At 44.7% G+C, this 20,074-nt stretch overlaps 1 protein-coding gene across 4 annotated transcripts; it reads right to left on the reverse strand.

Moving 5' to 3' along the window:
- Positions 1-2,629: 2,629 nt before the first annotated feature.
- On the reverse strand, positions 2,630-18,978 carry USP18 (ubiquitin specific peptidase 18). Of its 4 annotated transcripts, XM_062009675.1 has the most exons (11): positions 18,894-18,978; positions 15,433-15,628; positions 14,253-14,349; positions 12,460-12,605; positions 10,684-10,763; positions 9,713-9,859; positions 8,871-8,966; positions 7,689-7,859; positions 6,625-6,756; positions 6,101-6,150; positions 2,630-5,527 (listed from the first exon to the last, which is right to left on the reverse strand). In XM_062009675.1, exons 2-11 carry the CDS (start codon positions 15,599-15,601, stop codon positions 5,479-5,481), a joined length of 1,137 nt encoding a protein of 378 aa, XP_061865659.1. In that variant the 5' UTR covers positions 15,602-15,628; positions 18,894-18,978; the 3' UTR covers positions 2,630-5,478. The 4 variants fall into 4 exon arrangements, 3 of the variants coding, with proteins under 3 accessions (XP_061865659.1, XP_061865674.1, XP_061865684.1); XM_062009690.1 differs by lacking the exon at positions 8,871-8,966; XR_009819880.1 differs by lacking the exon at positions 2,630-5,527 and having other exon boundaries at positions 6,100-6,150; positions 6,425-6,756.
- Positions 18,979-20,074: the final 1,096 nt, after the last annotated feature.

Raw genomic sequence — 20,074 nt, forward strand, 5'->3', positions numbered from 1 at the left:
TGTCTGCACTCATTAGGAAAGTGCTGCTCCCTGCTCACAGATTTGAGCCCATGTTACAGAAGAAATACCAGCATGGATGTTACCTGGCAATGCTGATCCTGGCTTGACATAGCCAAAATGTCTCTGGGAGTACAGTCTCAGTCAGGGCAGGAGTTTCTGCTCCTGCTCAAAAACAAGAACAGAAAAACAACAAGACAAAGCTGCCTGAAAGACAAACTCTGCCATGGTGAGGCCTCATCTGGAGTCCCCAGTTCAAGAGGGACAGAGAACTTCTGGAGAGAGTCCAGTGTAGGGCCACTGAGATGATCAGGGGACTGGAACATCTTCCTTATGAGGAAAGGCTGCGGAAACTGGGGCTGTTTAGTCTGGAAGAGAGTGCAAGGGGACTTCATTAATACTTAGAAGTATTGAAAAGATGTATGTAAAGAGGATGGGGCAACACTTCTTTTCTATATTGTCCATTGAGAAGACAAAGGGGTAGTGGACAAAAGCTGGAACACAGAAAGTTCCACTTAAGGAAAAACTTCTTTCCTGTTCAGGTGATGGAGCCCTGGCACAGGCTGCCCAGGGAGGGTGTGCAGTCTCCTCTTCTGGAGGTTTTCAAAACCTGCCTGGATCTGTTCCTGTATGACCTGAGTGGACCTGCTTTGGCAGGAAGGTTGGACTGGATGATCTTTAGAGGTCCTTCCAAACTCTACCATTCTGTAGTTCTGTGAAAGGCAGCACTGGCTACCAAGAGGGCAAAAGCCTTGTGCCCAGGGGCTGCCATGGGCACCGACTGAACCCCAGGCTGCCGAGGCGTGACCCTGAGGACAAAAAGGCACCAACTGCCAGAGAGAGGATTTGCTCAGCAAAGGTGACATCTGTTAAGAGAAGGTGCCTTTGATGATTTCACTCTACCACTGTTCCCCTGCAGGAACATCGTGAAATTATTCACCATTGGAATCTATCAGACATAACAGATTATTATGATCCACAAAACTATCAGTATCATAGAATCATAGAATGGTAGGGGTATCCATAGTAGAATGTAGTAGAATGGTAGAATGGTAGGAATATCATAGTATCATAGAACTGTAAAGCTATTCATATTAAAATTCATAGAATCATTATGGTTGGAAAAGCCTTTAAGAGCACTGAGCCCAACCACTAACCTCACGCTGTCAGGCCCATCACTAAACTAATGTCCGTCAGCAACCGTTCTAACTCATCTACATGTCTTTTGAATATCTCTAGGTCTGGTGACTCCACCACTTCTCTGGGCAGCCCCTTCCAATGCTTAATAACTCTTCTAGTGAAAGAGTTTTTTGTAATCTAAACCTTCCCCGGTGCAACTTGAGCCCATTTCCTCTTGTCCTATCATTCGTTGCTTGGTAGAAAATATTCACCTCCACCTCACTACAACTCCCATTTAGGTACTTGTAGAGAGTGATCATGTCTCACCTCAATGTCCTCGAGGCTGAACATCCCCAGCTGCTCTTCATCAGGCTTGTGCTCCAGACCCTTCACCAGCTTCACTGCCCATCTCTGGACACACTCCAGCACCTCCATGTCCTTCTTGTAGTGAGGGGCCCAAAACTCAACAGAGTGTTTGAGGTGCAGCCTCACTAGTGCCAAGTACAAGGGGACAACCACCTCCTTGGTCCTGCTGGCCATGCTCTTTCTGATGCAGGCCAGGATACCTTTGGCCTTCTTGGCTACACGGCTGGCTCATGTTCAGCTGCTGTCAACCAACACCCCCAGGTTGTTTTCCACGAGACAGCTCTCAATTACGAGCAATGCCCCAATATGATTTGCAGAGCTCATTGCAGTTTAGAGTCATTGTAGTTTTCTTAACCCATGGTCTTTAATCCATATTAGAACAGGTCATTTTTTTTAAGGTCTCTATTTAAAATGTATGCCTCATGTGCAGCATTTTTGTGTAAACGACAAAGATTCCTAGTTGACAAGTGATTCACGAATTAAAAGTGATACTGGAAGGATCAAAAGAATATTTCTCTTTCACATATCATTTGGAGATTTACAACACACTGAAGTTTTAGAGATTATACATGTTGTAATATTTATTATAGAATTTTACTTTTGTTCAGTGTTTCTTGAAGATGAGCAGCATCTGGATCTGAGGAGGACTCTGTCAGAGGTGAAGCAGAGCATGTGTACTTTGCTACTGCTCCTTCCCTTAAGACATGGTAATCCCAAACCAAACAGAAAAGGGGAAGGAAGAGATACCAGGACCTACAGTCATCTCTCCACACACGCACTCTTGGCTTCATCTGGCTTTTCCAAGCCCCAACTACCTGTGCCAGGCTTCATTTGCACAGGGGCTCAAACACAAGACCAATCATTCTGACTTCTTTGCAGTGGCTCTACAGTGGAAAATTCTTTTCTGGCAGAAATCCAGGTGGTGCTTTTCTGTTGGCAGCCCGTGAGAGACGTGGACTCCATGTTGGAACTGATCTCCATGTTTTAAGTGCCTCTTCATACAACAGGACTGACCCCCATGTTTTTAGCTGAGTCTCGTCCTCGGGCAGTTAACCTGCTGTTACTGTGGATGCAGAGGCAGCCACAGTGACTGCAAAAGCCACTCAGGTCAGGCAGAGTTTTTGAATCTACATGTAGCCCAGTTTGCACACCCTCCCACTCCTCCCACAGCCCATCCAGACGTGGTAGCAATGTCAGCTTTCATGTGACAGCAAACATGACAATAAACCTGCTGTGCCTCCAGCATCAGGGTAACGTGCCTAGGGAAGGCTTAGCCTCATTTCCTCAGCTCTTGGAGGTAAACATTGGCAGTAGCTTTAGCCTGAACATTCCATTTGAGCATGCCAACTCTATGCATGTGGCCTGTGGCCTTCCACTTGCATTTATGGTGTTTAGGAATAATAGACTGAGAATAATCCACCAGCTGTACGTGCTAGGGAATTTAGCCCATACTATTTTACTCAAAAAACACCAACTACTTTTCCTTGAGGTAACATCTGAAAAGATCCTTAGTATCTCTCAGCAATTGCTTCCTGGATGGGTGCTTCCTGGAAGGTTATGGCACATTTGAGGCGTTTTTCTGAAGCACAGCTTTTTTTTTAAGGTTCAAGTTATATCAAATTGGAAAGCTCTTGCCAGTCTCTTAACCCATTAACTTCTCCATTTCTGGAAGCGCATCGTCTTTCAGCTACTTCACATGTGCAAAGTGCTGGATAAAGCAGACAAGAACTTGGTTTTCTTACTCACTCCTTGCAAGGCGCTTTACAAAGATGTAACTCATTCCCGAAGGCAAAGAGGCGGAAAAGGCCTCATCCCAGGTGACAAACAACACCCTGGGTTTGTAGCAGCATGGACAATATGAATACAAGAGAGTTCAATAGAAGGATGGACCTCGCTAGTACAGTGAAATAAAGAGCTGCTAGTTCATGAAAAACATTGTTTCACAGCTGTGCTCCGAGATTTCTCAATTCACATTCCACATACCGAGAGAAAATGGACGTGATTTGGGAACTTCATCACTCTGAAAATAACATGACATTAACTATAGCTGCTATTATGACTAAATTAGTAATTCTAACATGTGCTCAGCCCCACAAAAATAGCACCCTTGTGAAAACACAGTCAAAGAATAGGTTGGGCTGGAAGGTACCTTTAGATCTCAAACTAGTAGAGTCTCCATCTTTCACAGACTGTGGTATGTCAAGACTTACCACAAGGAATACTCTAAAAGCACCACAACCAAAGCTTTTTGTTTTCCTCACAACTGAGTCTTGTGAGGAGCTTTTGGAGTGCACCTCTTCTGATTACCACATATTACCAACCTTCCTTTCAAGCTCTCTCCACGTTTTCCCTCCAGCTGTGTGGTCTTGCCATGGTAACCCAGGCTGAACCAACAGCACAGAGTGACTGGGCTCAATGGGACATTGAAAAATTACTCAGCTCCCTTCATAAAATTGTTCTCTCCACAACACTTTCTGCTTCAGAACACATTTCCACTTCACGGGAAAAAATGGAAGGGAGAAAGCAATACAACTCCAATACTAAAGGAGAATCCCAAAAATTCAAGCATATCAAGGCACCTGACTTCTCCTATCACAGTATGTGGATTGTATTATGTAAAATCACTAGCTAGCTTCAGAATCCCTGTTGCTCTGAATATTGTCCTCTATAGAGAATAGTGCATATAAATGCCTGATAAGCATGCTAAAACATCAATTATCTGTGTAAATATATATAAACTCATTCTTTAAATCACAACTGTTACAATAACTCCTGACTTAAAACCACCTCCCCGTGCTGATGCCAACTTTCAGATACATCTCAACTCCTGGTGTGATGCATTTTCAGGAAGGTTTTAAGGAGTGACTATTGATGCTGCATGCATCATAAGGGTTCTGGCCCTTGTTCCTACCACGTCTCAATACTTTTGGGGTCCCCCACCCACATTAGAATCACAGAATCATTTCAGTTGGAAGAGACCTTTAAGACCATTAAATCGAGTCTTTGTCCCAGCCCTATCACCCACTAGACCATTTCCCTAAGTGCAACATCCAACCATCTCTTAAACACCTCCAGGGACTGTGAGTCCAGCACCTCCCTGGGCAGCCAGTTCCAATGCCTGACAACCCTTTCTGGAAAGAAAATGCTCCTCATATCCAGCCTGAACCTCCCTTGGCAACACTTGAGGCCACTTACTCTTGTTCTATTGCTTGTTACTAGGGAGAACAGACCGACTCCCACCTCGCTACAGCTTTCCTTTCTGGTAGTTGTAGAGAGCGATAAGGTCTCCCCTGAGCCTTCTTTTCTCCAGCCTAAACAGCCCCAGATCCCTCAACCGTTCCTCACAGGAGACATGCTCCAAATCCTTTACTAGCTTGGTAGCCCACCTCTGGATCCTCTCCAGCACCTCAATGTCCTTCTTGTAGACAGGGGCCCAAAACTGGACACATTATTCAAGGTGTGGCCTTATCAAAGCCGAGTACAGGGGAATGATCACCTCCCTATTCCTGCTGACAACAGATTGCCAGCATCTAACATGATGCTAAAAGGACAGAGTAAGTCTCAAGGTCTTCCTAGACAGGTATGGTTATTGCAGGTCTCCAGCTGTACCAAGTGCCTCCCCAGAGCATCACACAGGCTTTCAGGCCAAACCCTTCCCCTGCACTGGAACCTAAGCATCAGCACTAAAGAAAACTGGTAAGTCAGGAAAGTCAGTCCTTGACTCTGATATCTTTTCAGAGGAAATTAATATATAAACTCACATAACCAACAAAAAAACATGAAACAAAAAGTTTCTAAGTGCAACAGTTCTTGGATCCTTTCTCTAGCTGAGTCTCTCCTGCACTTTTTGCATAAATAAATGTGAGGGCAGCAGTCACTGAGTGAGTGCAGAATGTCTTTCTTGTGAACACTTTCTTGTGCCACACTGACACAGAGGTGCAGAGCTCCAAGGGCAACACACAGCTTCCCAACGTGTTCTGATATGCCTGGATAAGGCTACTGAGAATGTTTTCTCATGTAAGTCAAGAGATAGGCCGTTTCTCCCCTGTGGAAGCAAAGAAAAGGCAAAACAAGATGTACGTTTGAAGATGTGGGTTGCAAGTAACCTCCCAGGTTTGCTCCTGCTCAGTTTTTTGAGGCTTAGGTCAAATGTACCACCCCCCTCCCGTGGTCCTGAGGCCACAAATAAAGCTCACTCCCTGGCAGTGCTATAGCTCACAGGAAGGATTGTGTCCCTCCACAGCTCATTTGCTTATGGTGCATCAAAACTAAAAGCACGGAGGAATCCTGACTGATGGATCTGACTTTACCCTTCAAGGAAAAACAGTTCCTTTGCCTCTTCTGAACACATGCATTCAACAGTCAGGATACAGGGTCCAAGCAGCAATCCCAAGGAACAAGACCACTCCTGCAGCCCCCTCTGTGGCTACTCCATAACCCTGCAGGCTCCCGGGACAGGCACACACAGTCACATCAGAGTAACCAGAAGACATGGATGCCTCTGCTGCTCTCCCAGTATATCTCAGGTAAACATAATGTTCAAACCATATGTCTCCTTCTCTTTGCCACCCTCATTCCAAACCCCAGAGCAGTTTCAAAGACAGATATGTTAGCTTACCAATGGAGGCTGGAATGTCCATAGGTGCACTTAACATCATCCCATGACACCTAGAGAAAACACACAAGAGGGGGACAGTAAAAACTCTTAAGAGATGGACACATTGTGGTACCAGCAGAGCAACTCTCATAAGAGTGGTATAAGTGGTACCTCCAGGAACTGAACACCTTTTAATGAACTGGTTTATTGCTTTTACCCTTCAAGGAAAAGCAGTTCCTTTGCCTCTTCTGTACATTATACAGATCTAGAGTGCACACAGTAGGGTATCCTCAGAATACTTAAAGTAATGTATACAGCCAACAGCTGCTTCTGCAAACTACAAACCAGAACCTGAGGCCTTCCTACAGAAGCCAGAGCCACTTTGCTCTCAGCTCAGAACATGCTGTAGCAGAGGAATGAGGTGCACGGAGCTCTGCACCAGCTTCAGTTTTCTCTCCTGGTTCTCTTTCAGCAGCAATCATTCAGACTGAGATCTGGAGGAGCATCCAGGCAGCTACAAAAGAAACGTGGATTTCTCTCCTCACCTGGCAAACCTCGGAATCATTGAAGCAATACCATTTACATTCTGTCAGACTTCGAACGTAGGCACAGTAGTGTCCACAACTAGTTGATCCTGAATGAGCAACAACAGCAAAAAGCTCATACTGCCAGGCAGCCTGTGAAGAGCCACAAAGAGTAACATTCAGTGCAGCAATCCTCATTTGCCTGCAGCTGAAGAGACACAGCAGCCAATACAGCAAGAATGTGCCATTTCATGAGGAAAAAGATCAGATCAGCCTTGAGGATCCCACCTTTTCCACTCACCCGCAGAGTTCTGCCTGACAGCTATGGCCTGGCAGCCTCCCTGGAGATCATAGGAATGTGAAAAAGGCGGCAGGACAGCAAAGAGGCAGTACCACAGCAGGGAGGTTTTGCTGTTGCCATACTCGTTATTTCTTGGTAAGGGGAACAGATCTCCAAGTGTGGCAGATGACTCTCAGCTGCTTGGCAAAGCTGTCATCTCCCTGTTGACCTCAACACTGTGGCAAAAATAAAACCCACTGCATGGGAAACTGCCAGGAATGGAGTGCCCCTGTCTTGGATCAGTGACCCAGATCTGCAAAGCAGCAGCTCTGCTGCTCATTTAAGCCATCTGGCCCTGGAGGCTGAAACACAGGACAGAAGTTGCCTCTCAGACACTGTTTACAGTGTCTGGGTTTGGTCATCCAAACAAGCTGTGGTTCTTTTCATCCCTTTTTTAGTCTATTTAGAAATGGAAGGAAAAAAAAGTTATGCTAAACATTATCAGAATAAAAAAAGGGGTTGGGTTTTTTTCCTAAAGCCTGGGTTTTGTCCTTACGGTGGAAAGCTTCAGTTATGGTGCCTTTGGTGATTTAATCTGAGCACAGAAAGTTAAATAATGCCAAAACCAGTTAAAACCATTGGATGTGAGGCAACATCTGGCACAGGTAAAGCCTGAGACATATTCTTAAGACATGTGCTTCGAACTGAGGCCAGTAGCGGTGTGATCGCTGAGGTTTTTATGAGACTTGAGCAGAGGGGATAATAAAATCTGCCCTTTTTAAACAGAGCATTAGGAGTATCTCACCTTTTCTTTGTCATCTGCTTGGCACTGATCTTCTGTCAAGATTGCATTGAAATCAAGGTCTTGTGGGAATGGCAGATAGTGACTGAGCTTGTGAATCTTGGCCGATTCTTCAAAGCAGAAGCGTTTTAGGTGTATGGTCAGAGTCTGTGGCAGATGGACTAGCTTCATGCTCTGTAAAGCAGTAAGTAAGGCATTTGAGAGCTAAGGAATAAAGCCTGGGGAGGTGAGGTAGAGACAGTCAGTGCTGCTCAATGAAAGTAGCATGGAGAATAGTCAGTGCTACTGAATGACTGTCAATTCCACTGGACAGCAGATGCCAAACCATTGTAGCTCATCTGCACACGAGACACACATGCAGAAGGGAGCTTGTGCTAACCAAGTCTCTCAACTTCACCCTTGGGTGTCTCAAGTGCTGCTTTGTGCCTCATCTGCTTTCTTAACCCTAAGCTCGTAGCACTAGGTAGGTGAGGAAAGGCAAGTCAACTTCCTTATGACATGTGGTCACTAGAGCTCCACGGAGGACACCAAACTGACTGCTCATTCCTTCCAGCAGTGCCTTTGTTGACACTACTGCTGCTTTCACAGCTGCCACCAAGACATAAGCATGTACTGTGGCATTAGAGGTGACCATATGGTCAAAGTATTGTGTAAAGTCTCATCCAAGCCTTGAGCTAAGGCAGTCTCCCTCCCTCACACACCTCTCTTCAATGCACTTGCCCCTTCATGAAACAGATAATTCATCAACTGGCAAAAACCAATACTGTAAAAACCGGCAAGCTCAGCAGAAAGCAGGGAAGAAGGGAAATCATCCTACAGTATCCTACTTCTATGTGCATGCACAGCTCTAGAAACACGTTCTTGTCCACCCCTGGAGCTACACTCTGGTGTAAAGCCCCACAATGGAAACACAACATCAACCAACAGAAGCCTTTCCACTGGTACAGAAATGCTACATCCCCCAGCGACTTACATGAAAACCCATTAAAGCTAGAGCTCTATCTACAGCAGGGAACTTCCTAACAGGAATGATGCATGTGGTTTACATGTGACAGATACTGTTGTGATGAGAAATCTTTGAGGAGTTGATCTCCCTTAAACTGATACAGTTCTTTCCCCACCCTTCCCAGTCCTAAAGGGAGTTCTTGGTCTAAGAAATGTAAGGGGAAATAATTCTCCAACTACCTGCAGAAATGGTGTTTTCCTTCCACACTGTTCACAGAAACACATGTTTTTATCAGTCAGTTCTTCTGGATGGAAAAAATATTGCAGACAGGCCTCCTAGGAAGGCAGAGGAGATTTCTTTCAACTTAATTCCTTCAGGATGGATTTCTATTTCTACTTTGTTTCACAGGGTACAAGCAACAGCGAAGCTACAGAAGGCATATTGTATTCAAAGGATAGAAGACTGCCTAACAGCCCAAAATGAGGTATCCCATGTGATTACTTACTCAAGAAAAAAAAAGAGTACTGCATTTTCCCCCAAAAAAAGTTGATGCATAAGCATCTCTTATACCTACTTCAAAGCCTTACAGTGTAAAGTAGTCAGAGAATAGGTAAGGTCCACTGATCCACTGACACCTACAAAACTCCACTATTTGTGGCAGCACCTATGTAGCCACCAGCACTGCTGTGTCTGGATATCAAACAGCAGTAAAAGAACACTGTACTGGGGAAACACAGTGTCTGCCCAGGCATTACAAGTTACCTGGGGCACTTCACCATGGTGCCGAAGGCTCCACAGCTACACATCACTGTGTAGTACGAGTCTTTGAGTCTCACGGAGTATTTTGTGAACACCCTTTTCAGAAAGGTGATTCCAGGGCTTTATATTCCATCCCCCAAACAAGACAAATTCTTTGAGATACTTAGAACCCCTCGAAGCAAAGAAGAAATGCGAATGAGAAAAGATCACCTCAAAGGCCCAGACACTCTGCAGAGAATCTTGAAGGTTCTAGATGAGCGCAGAAGACACCAGTGCCGCAAGGAGAAGGCTCCTAAGGACACAGTGCTGCCACTGAACTTACCAGAGTCTTCAGCACTTGAGAATTGAAATCCAACACTGGGATTGGAAGGGTTATCATGCTGCTCTTCCTCTTTACTTCGAAAGAGCATTTCTGACAGGCCAGGTGCTCCTGTATACAGATGGCATACAAATCACTCAGCTCTTCAACCTGGAGGGGTGAAAAAAGGCCAAAACAAGGTTTATGAATAACACAGCTGAGGCATTTCCCACTCTCGGTGGGAAAGCCCAGGTAGATGTGATACTTCACACAATGTTACTGCTTTAAGGCTTGAACCCAGATCTGACATTGCTTTAAGTGGACAGGGCACTTCCCGCTGTTTAAAGGGGAACAACTTCTTCTCCTCTTCCTGTGGCAGAGGGGAAAGACACAGCCTACAAGATCACACAGCTAAATGTCTGCTTTGATGCAGAATTTTACTGTTTTGTTTGGAACTGCAGCAGAAGCCTGTCCATCTGTATGAATAAAACTATGACAGTGGGTTGAAGAAAAGTCACTTTTAGTTGACATGGTTCCCCTGGGAGGAACTGTCATACATGGAACATACTAACACTGACTAATTACAATTAAATGCACATGTCTGACTTCAGAGAACAGAGGAGCTGTGTCAAGGCATGCTAATAAGTGCTCACAGAAATTTGTGGGGAAAAAAAAGAAACGCAAGATAACTAAATTCAGTGTTGCAAAAAGATGATCCTTTTGTTATTAATCAGCTCTCCCATTAGAATGGAGACCCCGCCAATGCCCAAGTCGGATGGACAAAAGTTAACTTGGCACTAAAAATGTTGAAGCTTATGAAATCAGGATTCCCTCTCCCATTTGAAATATGCAAGGAAGTATCCAAGTAGGGGATAACTTTAAGAATTTCATTTAGGACAGCTGCCAGTGAACAGGATTCTTCTTCAAGAAGCAGAGGAAACCACATATGACAAGGGCCAAAAGGACATGGTGATCTTTTCAATGACCGTCCTTACCAGCTCTGGCATTTTCATCTGCTTCTTTATCAAGTTCCAGAGAGTCAGAAAGAGCTGGGCAGCATCATGCTGCACAAACACTGGGCAAACAAAAAGCACAATGTCAGTCATTATTAAGTAGAGCACTAGGCACAGGCTTCCCACAGATGGCAAAGGGAGATTTATTGTTTCCTATTAGATTCAACCTTGTGTTCCCTTGCCAGGGACAGGGATCTGCAGTGTCTCCATGTGACCTGAGCAGGCAGTGGGAAAAGATGAGAGGCTTTGAGTGCCCCACTGTACAACACACTGCACAACTCATGTCCTTGTCACCAGATACAGAGCCAACAGTAGGCCCTATACCTACCAGGGGATGGGGCTCAGATGTCACACTGAGTTAAGGGTACCATTTATTTGAGCCCCCTTAGAAATAACACAGGGAAGATTCTGTTCTCTTCTCTCACCTTTCTCACCTTAACTCCACAGACTTGTGTCCCTATCCCCTCCCTAAGACCATAATGCTCCAAGTGAGAACCGTATAGTCTTCGAGCCCTGCCCAGGGAAAAAGCACCCAGTTTCAGCACAGGAAGCCAAGGATGATGCAGAAACATACTTTGGCTTTCCACTCTGGTTAAACTGGCATGTCCTTGAATGCAAAGAACCAGTACCCTCAGCCCATGGTAAACTCAAGATTTAAGAACTAGGCAAAAACTATACATAATTTAGCAAAACCTTGGTACTTCTGAACTACTTTCCTGCTTGATCAGAGGTGAAACACATTTTGTGGTGTAATCCAACACCCTGAGATCGGAATGCATTCAACTTCCCTGCAGGTCTGCAGGTACGTAACATTACATACATCCCTGACTACACGAAACTCAGAAAATACACCTTTCCTCATGCCTAACAGCACATCTGTGATGCAGGTAAAGCACCACTTGTTGGGATATAGGACTTTGTGAACTACATCTGAATGCAGAAGGACAAGGTGGGAAATTATCAAGCTTTACCAACTGGTTTTGGGCATCTCTAACTGGAAGAAAGAAGGCAGAATGCAGAGTCATTCAGTCTTAAGGGGTGAAATGATGCTAACAGAAATATTAAGGTTATCTCAAGTTCCTCCTTAATATAGACCTGGGCTGGCTACCATTTGTTCCTTTCATTGCTGTCCTGTTTTGGCTTTTATATGATAAAGATCAGGACATTTATATACACTGTGTGCATCTGTACACACACACAGATCCTCAGCACCCCACTGTCACCAGTCACCCAGGCATTTAACAGTCTCCCTCCTTTGAGACCCTGCCCAAGTGGGAGGTTAAGCCAGCAAATTCTTCTCTCTGCCCTTGTAACAGGAAAGATATGGTTTCTGTCCTTTGAGGACCTGGTTGAATTCAGTATTTTTTCATACAATCCCTTCCTTTAAGTAAGAAATAGGAGCTGTTTCACTATTATCTTGCTGGTATATCAAGACAAACCAAGGTACAAGCTGTCCTCTCTCTGCCTTGCACAACACTTTCCCCCTGGCCTGTATCAGTGGCTGAGTCTTCTCAGTTTGATAGTCATCCACCCTTTGGACACCAGCAAGGGTGTTCAGCAGCAGCTCTGTTTTCCCTCCTCACAGGTAAGAAACAGCACCTCACTCACAAGTGTGAGGCTGCTATAAAGAGTACTATGTCATCAGGGACCTAACTCCTCACATTTCTGAATTTCTGGATGAGATGACAGAGCCTGCACTGCGTGACAATTAACAACCCTGGTCTGCAGGCAGAGGTCAGCATGAGGCAGGCTGCTTACATTTCACTCTGTATACTGAAAGGCAACACGCCAGGGCAATGGGAGAAACAGCTTTCTGCTTGCCACGCTGCATTTCCTCCAACAGCAGGAGCATTTGGTACGGGACATTCTTCCTCTTCTGAGCAGCACTTGGTGGCACTGTGATCCTAGAAAGAGAAGGAGCAACATGAACTACAATCAAGTGGTATGACTGACAAATATTAGACATCACACCTGAAGAAGAGGTGAATAGCACAGACAGCAACTCAAGAGGAAGCAGAATGGTTTTCAGCACAGAATGAAAAAGGGCAAGCAGACACCTGCAGTAACTCATCCCACAGTGCAGGATGACAGTTGTAAAGTAAAAGGCCACAATTTTAAGTTGGCCTGCTCCTGAATAAAGAGTGAACCAAGCAGGACCTGAAGTGCTTTCTGGACTCTAGAAATTATATTAGTTACTTCTAGTTTCAGAGCTGTTCTTTCCTTCACAGAATCTTAAGGGACCTTCAGAGATCACATAGTCCAACCCCCCTGCCAGAACAGGGCCACCTAGAGTAGGTCACACAGGAACTCGTCCAGGTGGGTTTTGAATGTCCCCAGAGAGGGAGACTCCACAACCCATCTGGGCAGCCTGTTCCAGTGCCTTCCGTTTGTTCAAGCCTTCATTTTCAACATGCCCTCAACATTTAATGGGCATGTATATCATAATACTTGCCTTTCAACTATATGCTAGCTAGAAAGCTCTTTATCCTCCCTAAATTTATTTCAGTCCACAAGTTTTTCTTTCTTCGAATAACAACGGTAATCTACTATTTTATTATTTAGCTTTGCCCACTTGTGACACTTCTCATCTCTGCATATCTGTAACTTGTCTTCTTCCACCTCTGCACACTGATGAGGGTATAAGAAATTTGGAGAAAGGAGGGCTGAACAGGAATGATCCACTTAGATGAGTAAAGCTGCAGTGAACTAAGCAAACTGAAAACGAATCAAACCAGTTATCAGTGTGGTTGGTAGGGAAGCAGAAGCCCAAATCCTTCTCATAAACAAGCAGAGAGCACAGGCAAGCAAAACAAAATAACGCTATGTTTTTGCTATCTACAACAACACTTACTCTTCTCCATTCAGCTGCTAACCAGGAAAATCAGGATCACAATGTGTTTAAGTTTACATGCTTAAAGGTACAAAGTGCACATGCCATATCCTTTAGTTATAATGGCCTATGCTTACACCCAGAATCAAATCATATCCTGATATGAAAAGAACTAGAGAGGATCAGAGAGTCTTCGAGATTCCAGCTTCCTGGTGCGCAACGGCACATGAATCAGAGATGAGTAACAAGTCAGAACACTGCAACTTCTATCTTTGTAAGCTCCAGCCTGTGTAAGACAGATACAAGGCAGAGACCTTGCTCAGTGAGCTGAAGGCACCTTGTTAACACCTTGATGATCCAAGCCTTCAAATGCACATCCCATACAAAAGAAGAGTGGAGACAAGAGAGCAATGATGGAAGTATCTCAGGCAGTTCAAACAGGTAATGGGCACAAGGGGTAATGGGATGAAGCTGGAACACAAAAAGTTCCATTTAAACATAAGAAAAAACTATTTCACTGTTCAGGTGAGGGAGCAGTGGAACAGGCTGCCCAGGGAGGGTGTGGAGTCTCCTTCCTTGGAGGTCTTCAAGACCCCCCTGGACATGTTCCTATGAGACCTGATCTAGCTGGAGCTGCTTCTGCAGGGGAGTTGGACTAGATGATCTCTAAAGATCCCTCCCAACCCCTACCGTTCTATGATTCTATGATTCTAGGTGGTACCTTCGAAGTAACCCTGTGAAGTGTATATTCATGAGGAACACTTGAAGCACAGAGTTCAGACAGCAGCTCTGTCCAACGTTGTACAGTCCAATAGCTCCTGTAAGCACGGGAAAAGAGGAAGTTAGGCCTGGAGACAGGTATATGAAAGCAAAAAATTAATCACAAGAGGCAAACTCCTCTTGCATATATTCAGCCATTCAGCATACAGGCCCAGCATCTTAGCCAGACCTGACAAAGTGTTCAATCTTTTCTTATGTCACTCAAGCAGGTAACATTTATTTCTGTTTGGCAACTGTCAGGAAAAATCCAAGTAAGCCTGGATTATGATACTCAGATATCTCCCAGTTCCTCTATTTTCAGTCCTCTCATAACACACTTAAATGTAAAATTAAAAAGTAAAAAAACAGAAGCCAAAGGCTGCCTGTGTGAGGACTTTTATTATCTTTTACACAGACAAGCCTAATAACAAAATGAGGACCTACATGTGGGACCACAAGCTAGCTGTCCACCACACAAGGCTTCAAATTTCCCCTTCAGCCTACCTCTGGTATTATTTGCCTTAGTTTCAAAGAAAGGAACTGCCCTGAGAGAAGTGGAAAAAGCGAGTCACAGCTGTTCACACTGCATGTGAAAGGACAGCATATTCTGTGCCCCAAGGCAGTATAAGTCATAAATTACAAATTTTTCTTCTGAAGTCGTCACCAAAGGGAGAGAGGACATGGAACAGACTCAGAGGACGTGGACTCAGAACAACTCTGACAGTCAGTAGGAAGAGGGGGCTATAGCTGGGGTAGAACAGTTTATACACCTGAAATACTGATGACAGCTTTTGAGAGGCTGATCTAGCGATGCAGCAGAATAACTAGGGCCCACATATTGCTTTAGCAAATCCAGAAGCAATGCTGGCTGTGTTTGGAAAGACATGGGGTCAGCAGGTAGACCTTTTTGTCTGCAGTGGCCAATTTGAGGACTTAAAATGGGAAAAAACTCTGAGATCCTCACATAATCCCTTCCCAAAAAACTCAAAATGGTTAACTGTCAGGGCCTAATGAGAATCACCTGCATGTTCCTTTGTGAAGAGGTAAAGAATAGGAGAAAATGAAGCCTAAGGACAGAAAATGCAGCTATGTGCATTAGAAACGGAAAATAGGAGAGTCAAGGACAGACAAAACATAATTACCATTTTTCAAGTCTGCCACACCAAAGACTGATATTAGCCTCCGGTCTTTGGCCATTGGCTCTTCATCTTCCTCTTTATTATTTTGTAGCTTTTCTTCTGCCTGCATGGTCTCACTTACTGCCAGCTCTAGTTTCTTGCTGTTTTCTTGACGTCCGCTTCTTTGTCCCATCAACAATATTGTACAAAGTCAGGAGGACTGCAGAAAGACACAGAAAGATTAGAAAGAGGGAGAGCACCCAGAAACACAGGATTGGTCTTAGTATTTGATACTTTCATTATGAAAAAGATGGATTACTACAATAGCATTTCATGTATTTGAATTAGCATGGGTATTGTAGGTGTACAGGCTCATTGGCAAAGTAAAATACACAGAATTGCACATCCTGTCTTTTCTTTTGTGGCTAAATAAACAAAGGAACTTTTGATTCCACCGTAACAACTCCACCTAGCCAGGGAACTCCATATAACCCTGTTCAAGAAGATTTGGTAAATAGTATTATTTAAATCATCCAAATAGCAGACATTGCAAAACCTCTCTGTTTAGTAAGAGCAATGCTTTATCACCCAAAGTATCCCAAGTGTTCAGAACTGCAAACTCCACCTTTACTGGCCTTTTTTTGCTGATAATAATTGGTTAGTTTTCTGTATCAGGCTCTCTACATTAGTTCTAAGAGCTTCTAAAGGCTCCTCAGCAGCACTCTAATTTTTAAATCATTCCCGTGGACAATAATTTTTAAAGGCAAAAAAAAAAGAAACTGATATGTAGGTGCTTTTCTTTTTATGCTCCTTCAAGAGATCACAGGCAAAGTAAGTGTGCTTAAGCAAGAGAATCATTAGAATGCCTTAATTTTCAAGGGAGTATTGAACAGACCATTACTCCGACAGTCTCTTATGACTCAATTGCTGGCTCTCTAAAGAAAAGTTTTTTTTAAATAAGTCAACTAAACTAAAAATACATAAGAAAAACAATGTGGCAAGTGTTCAGATGCAATTACACAAACGTGAAACTTTTTCAAAGCCCATGTCCAACAGGAAGGCAGAATCAGAAAAGAGACATACTTAGGGAACCATTCACAGTTGTCCTGGTTTCAGCTGGGGTAGAATTAATTTTCTGCCCAGTGGCTAATATGAAACTATGTGCGTCATTTGTCTTTTCTTAGGTTTTATTTCTCTCTTTGTTATACCATTTTTCATTACATTTATTACTAGATTTTTTAATTATTGTTGTATTAATGTAGTTTACTTCAGCTACTAAACTCTTCTTAACCCACAAGTTTTACTTATTTTTCTGATTCTTCTCCCCATCCCACTGCAAGAGGGAGGAGTGAGTGAGCAAGCGGCAGTGTGGTGCTTACGTTCTGGCTGGAGTTAAACCACAACAGGGTGAAAAAAAACCCCACCCCACCCCCCACCCTCCCAAAACAAATACTCAGGAATTATTATTTTACTAATATTAAACAGTATGTAAAATGAAGCAGAAGCCAGGTGCCGAAGGAATGAAGAAAAGCTATCAAGAGAGGGAAATAGGCAAAACATCCTGGCTCTGCCTTTCACAAAAAGAAAACATTTCCTTTAAAAGCATGTTATTTTTCAGGTTAACTGTGCCTAATAATGTTAAACATTAAAGTTTCTGAAGATTCGAGCAAGGGAACTAGAAATTACCTTTTTTCCCCAATTATTACCTTTAAACTTAAGTATATTTTTCCCGAATTGTACTTTCGATTTTTTACTTTTGAACTCTAAGTGTCATACACTCAGACTCACTAAATATTGTTGAATTTCCTGAGTTTTATCTGGGGACAAAAAAACCCTAAAACTCAGATATTCAAAGATAGGTTCAAGAATACTGGTTTTTACATCCAAACCCAGTGATTACAACAGCTACACAGAAAATGAGACCTCAGGTTTCATTTCTTCCTCGTCAAAACAGTCTGAATTTACACTGGCTCTTCTGCTGGCAATGATTTAACGAGGCATTCAGGTTTCTGAAAGCCTGGTTAGAACAGGAGCCCGTCTTTGCTTGTACCAAAAGAGCCACTGGATTTAGCTGGTGTAATATCAAGCAGAAGATAAGTAATGCTCACATCTAGTGACGATACTGTAGGAGGAGAACAGGCAGAGCAGAGCTAGATAAACAACAGCTAAGGATGTGGTGAACTTGAAAAATAGAGCTTTTGGCAGGAGGTAACATTAAGAAACGTAGGATCATTGAATCGTTATGGTTAGAAAAGATCTTTAAGATCACTGAGTCCAGCCACTAACCTAACACAGCAAAGCTCACCACTAAACTAAACCATATCTGTCAGCACCTGATCTATGCATCTTTTGACTATCTCTAGGGATGGTGACTCCACCTCCTCCCTGGGCAGCCCATTCCAATGCTTAACAATTCTCTCGGTGAAAAAGTTCTTCCTAATGACCAATCTAAACCTCCCCGGCTGCAACCTGAGCAAGGGTAGAATGAAATAGCAAGTTCAAGGCTAAAAGGCTTTGCGTCACTTGAGAGAGAAATAGGTAGAAAGATATTAGGGCAGGAAGGTGCAGGAGGATGGAGAGCTAGGAGGATTTAGGTCTTTGGTTTGAATAAACTCTCCCCCAGACACCACTAGCAGGTGTCCAGTGTGGGAGCAGGGACAGGAATACGACCTCCTAACCCTTGCACGGAACTGCTTTGTTTTGGCTATCAGAAAGATGGTATTCCTAAGATTTGCACTTAGCCTTCCTTTCTCTGCATAAACATATAGAAAAACTAGCGAGTGAGCATCAGAATTGAGGAGCAGGCTCCCCTCTTTCCCCCGATTTCTCCTCTCTCACTGAAGCAGCAGGGTCCCTTCTCAGTTTCCTTTGCGGGTCAGGGATACGACTCAGTACCACTCCTTCAACACGTGGCATGCCCCAGCCATGAGACTATGGTAGCACTAGGCAGAGAAGAGGTAGGAGTGATACCCTCCTTGTATCCTCCACTCCATAATCATCTGATCTTCTCACTCCCTCAGCCAGCCCAGCATTCTCCACAGCCTATCTGCCCTCCCAAGACACCCACCTCTCACAACAAACCCCTGACGGTCCCCTCACACTCTGGTACCACGGCCCTGAAGCCCTCTGGAGGACCACCACCTCTGTCTCATGTTGCCATCATCGCTTCTTTCCCCTCCTCACGGGTATCCCGAGGAGCAGGCAGCCAGGGGAATGGCGCTGGGGTGGGAGAGGGGCTGCGAGGCCACAGCCCTGGGGACGAGATGCCTGCCCTGGGCTCCTCAAAGGGCTGCTGCAGGGACCCAAGTCCTTCACCTCCACGCTTCCCTTGACTGAAATGACACTTCCCACTTTGCTGTCAAACTATGGGTTTACTCCACCTTCTTCTCTTTTTTTCCCTTCTTTTTTTTCTTTTCTTCTTTTCTCCCCTCTTTTTCCCCCCCGTGGCTCTGGCTCATGCCAGCTCTGCCCGCCGCGGAGCTCACCTGCAGCAGCTCAGTCGGCAGCGAGGACGCGAAGCGGCTGGCGCCGTGGAGGTGCGGCGGGGAGTGAGCCTGCCCCGTCGCTCTTCTCGCCGGCTGCGTCAGAGGGCAGTAGCGCTCGCTTCGCACATTAGTTTTCATTTCCCGCTTCGCCACGGCTCGGGGATAGAAAGTGAAACTCCGCTCCGCCGTTGCTCAGCGCCAAGCCCAGCCCAGCCCAGCCCAGCCCAGCCCAGCCCAGCCCGACGCAGGGAGATGGCGGCGCTTGAGGGCAGTGAGGCCCGGCGGGGGCTGTGGAGTGGAATAAAGGTGGCCGAGGTGCCATAGCCTCTTTTGCTCAGAGGCCTCCGCTCGTCTCGAGGGAGCCACGGGCCCAGGATGAAGTGTGGTGGCAGCAGGCAGGGATAGCTATCTGCCCGGGGAAGGCACTGGCCACCTCTGCCACCTCCCTGCCCCACTCTGACACCTCGGCCTGGTTCAGCTTCATCTCTTCTGAGCAGAGGCAAGAGTGAGCTTTAAAGGAGGGGGTCAGATATTTGTCTCTGCAGAAAATCCACTCCTTCAGAGGCAGTACCTGAAGGGGATGTGCTGCCCAGACTTCACATGATCGCTCGTCATCTCTTAAAAGCAGATGTCCTTGGCCTGGTGGTTGTTTGGTTTAGCTGCAAAAGCAGCAGAAAAAAACTCTTGTCAAGCAGCTTACCTAGAAGCTTACCTAGAACCCCAAATAAGTGACTCAAAAACTTAACCTACGTAGCAAACGGAAAGGCTCAGCAGCTCCCCATCTGATGGTGGGTGGGCAGTGGGTGACACCCAGTGTTTTATAATGCATTAAGTACTTCACATTGGATCAATAACTTGAACTCCATTGTGTCACGTTCAGCAATTTTTCAAAGAACTGAGCAATTCATCTGCCATTTTTTAATCACTTTTTTTTGTCTTTAACTTGCCCTCTTTCTCCTCTCTCACTGGAAGAACAGGATCACTTCTTGATTTTAACATACACATGTGTTTCACATACAAAATTTCCTGTTTATTCTTTTGGTTTCAGTTCAGAACAGAATTGTGAGAGAAGCCATGTAAGAGTCTAAATCCCACTAGGTTTGGTAATACTTAATCATGTTGCTTCAATTAAGGTACATAATCAAGTGATTCTGTGATATCCTGAATAGGATGTTTTCCTA

The sequence above is a fragment of the Colius striatus genome, chromosome 1, assembly GCF_028858725.1.
Source record: "Colius striatus isolate bColStr4 chromosome 1, bColStr4.1.hap1, whole genome shotgun sequence".
Taxonomy (NCBI): Eukaryota; Metazoa; Chordata; class Aves; order Coliiformes; family Coliidae; genus Colius; species Colius striatus.

Coding starts and splice junctions, on each gene's coding strand:
- USP18 (XM_062009675.1), bottom strand. CDS start 15,601: ATGGGACAAAGAAGCGGACGTCAAGAAAACAGCAAGAAACTAGAGCTG. Junction 14,350..15,432: donor TGTGGCAGACTTGAAAAATG/GTAATTATGTTT, acceptor CCGTGCTTACAG/GAGCTATTGGACTGTACAAC. Junction 6,757..7,688: donor AAGCAGATGACAAAGAAAAG/GTGAGATACTCC, acceptor GGCTCTTCACAG/GCTGCCTGGCAGTATGAGCT.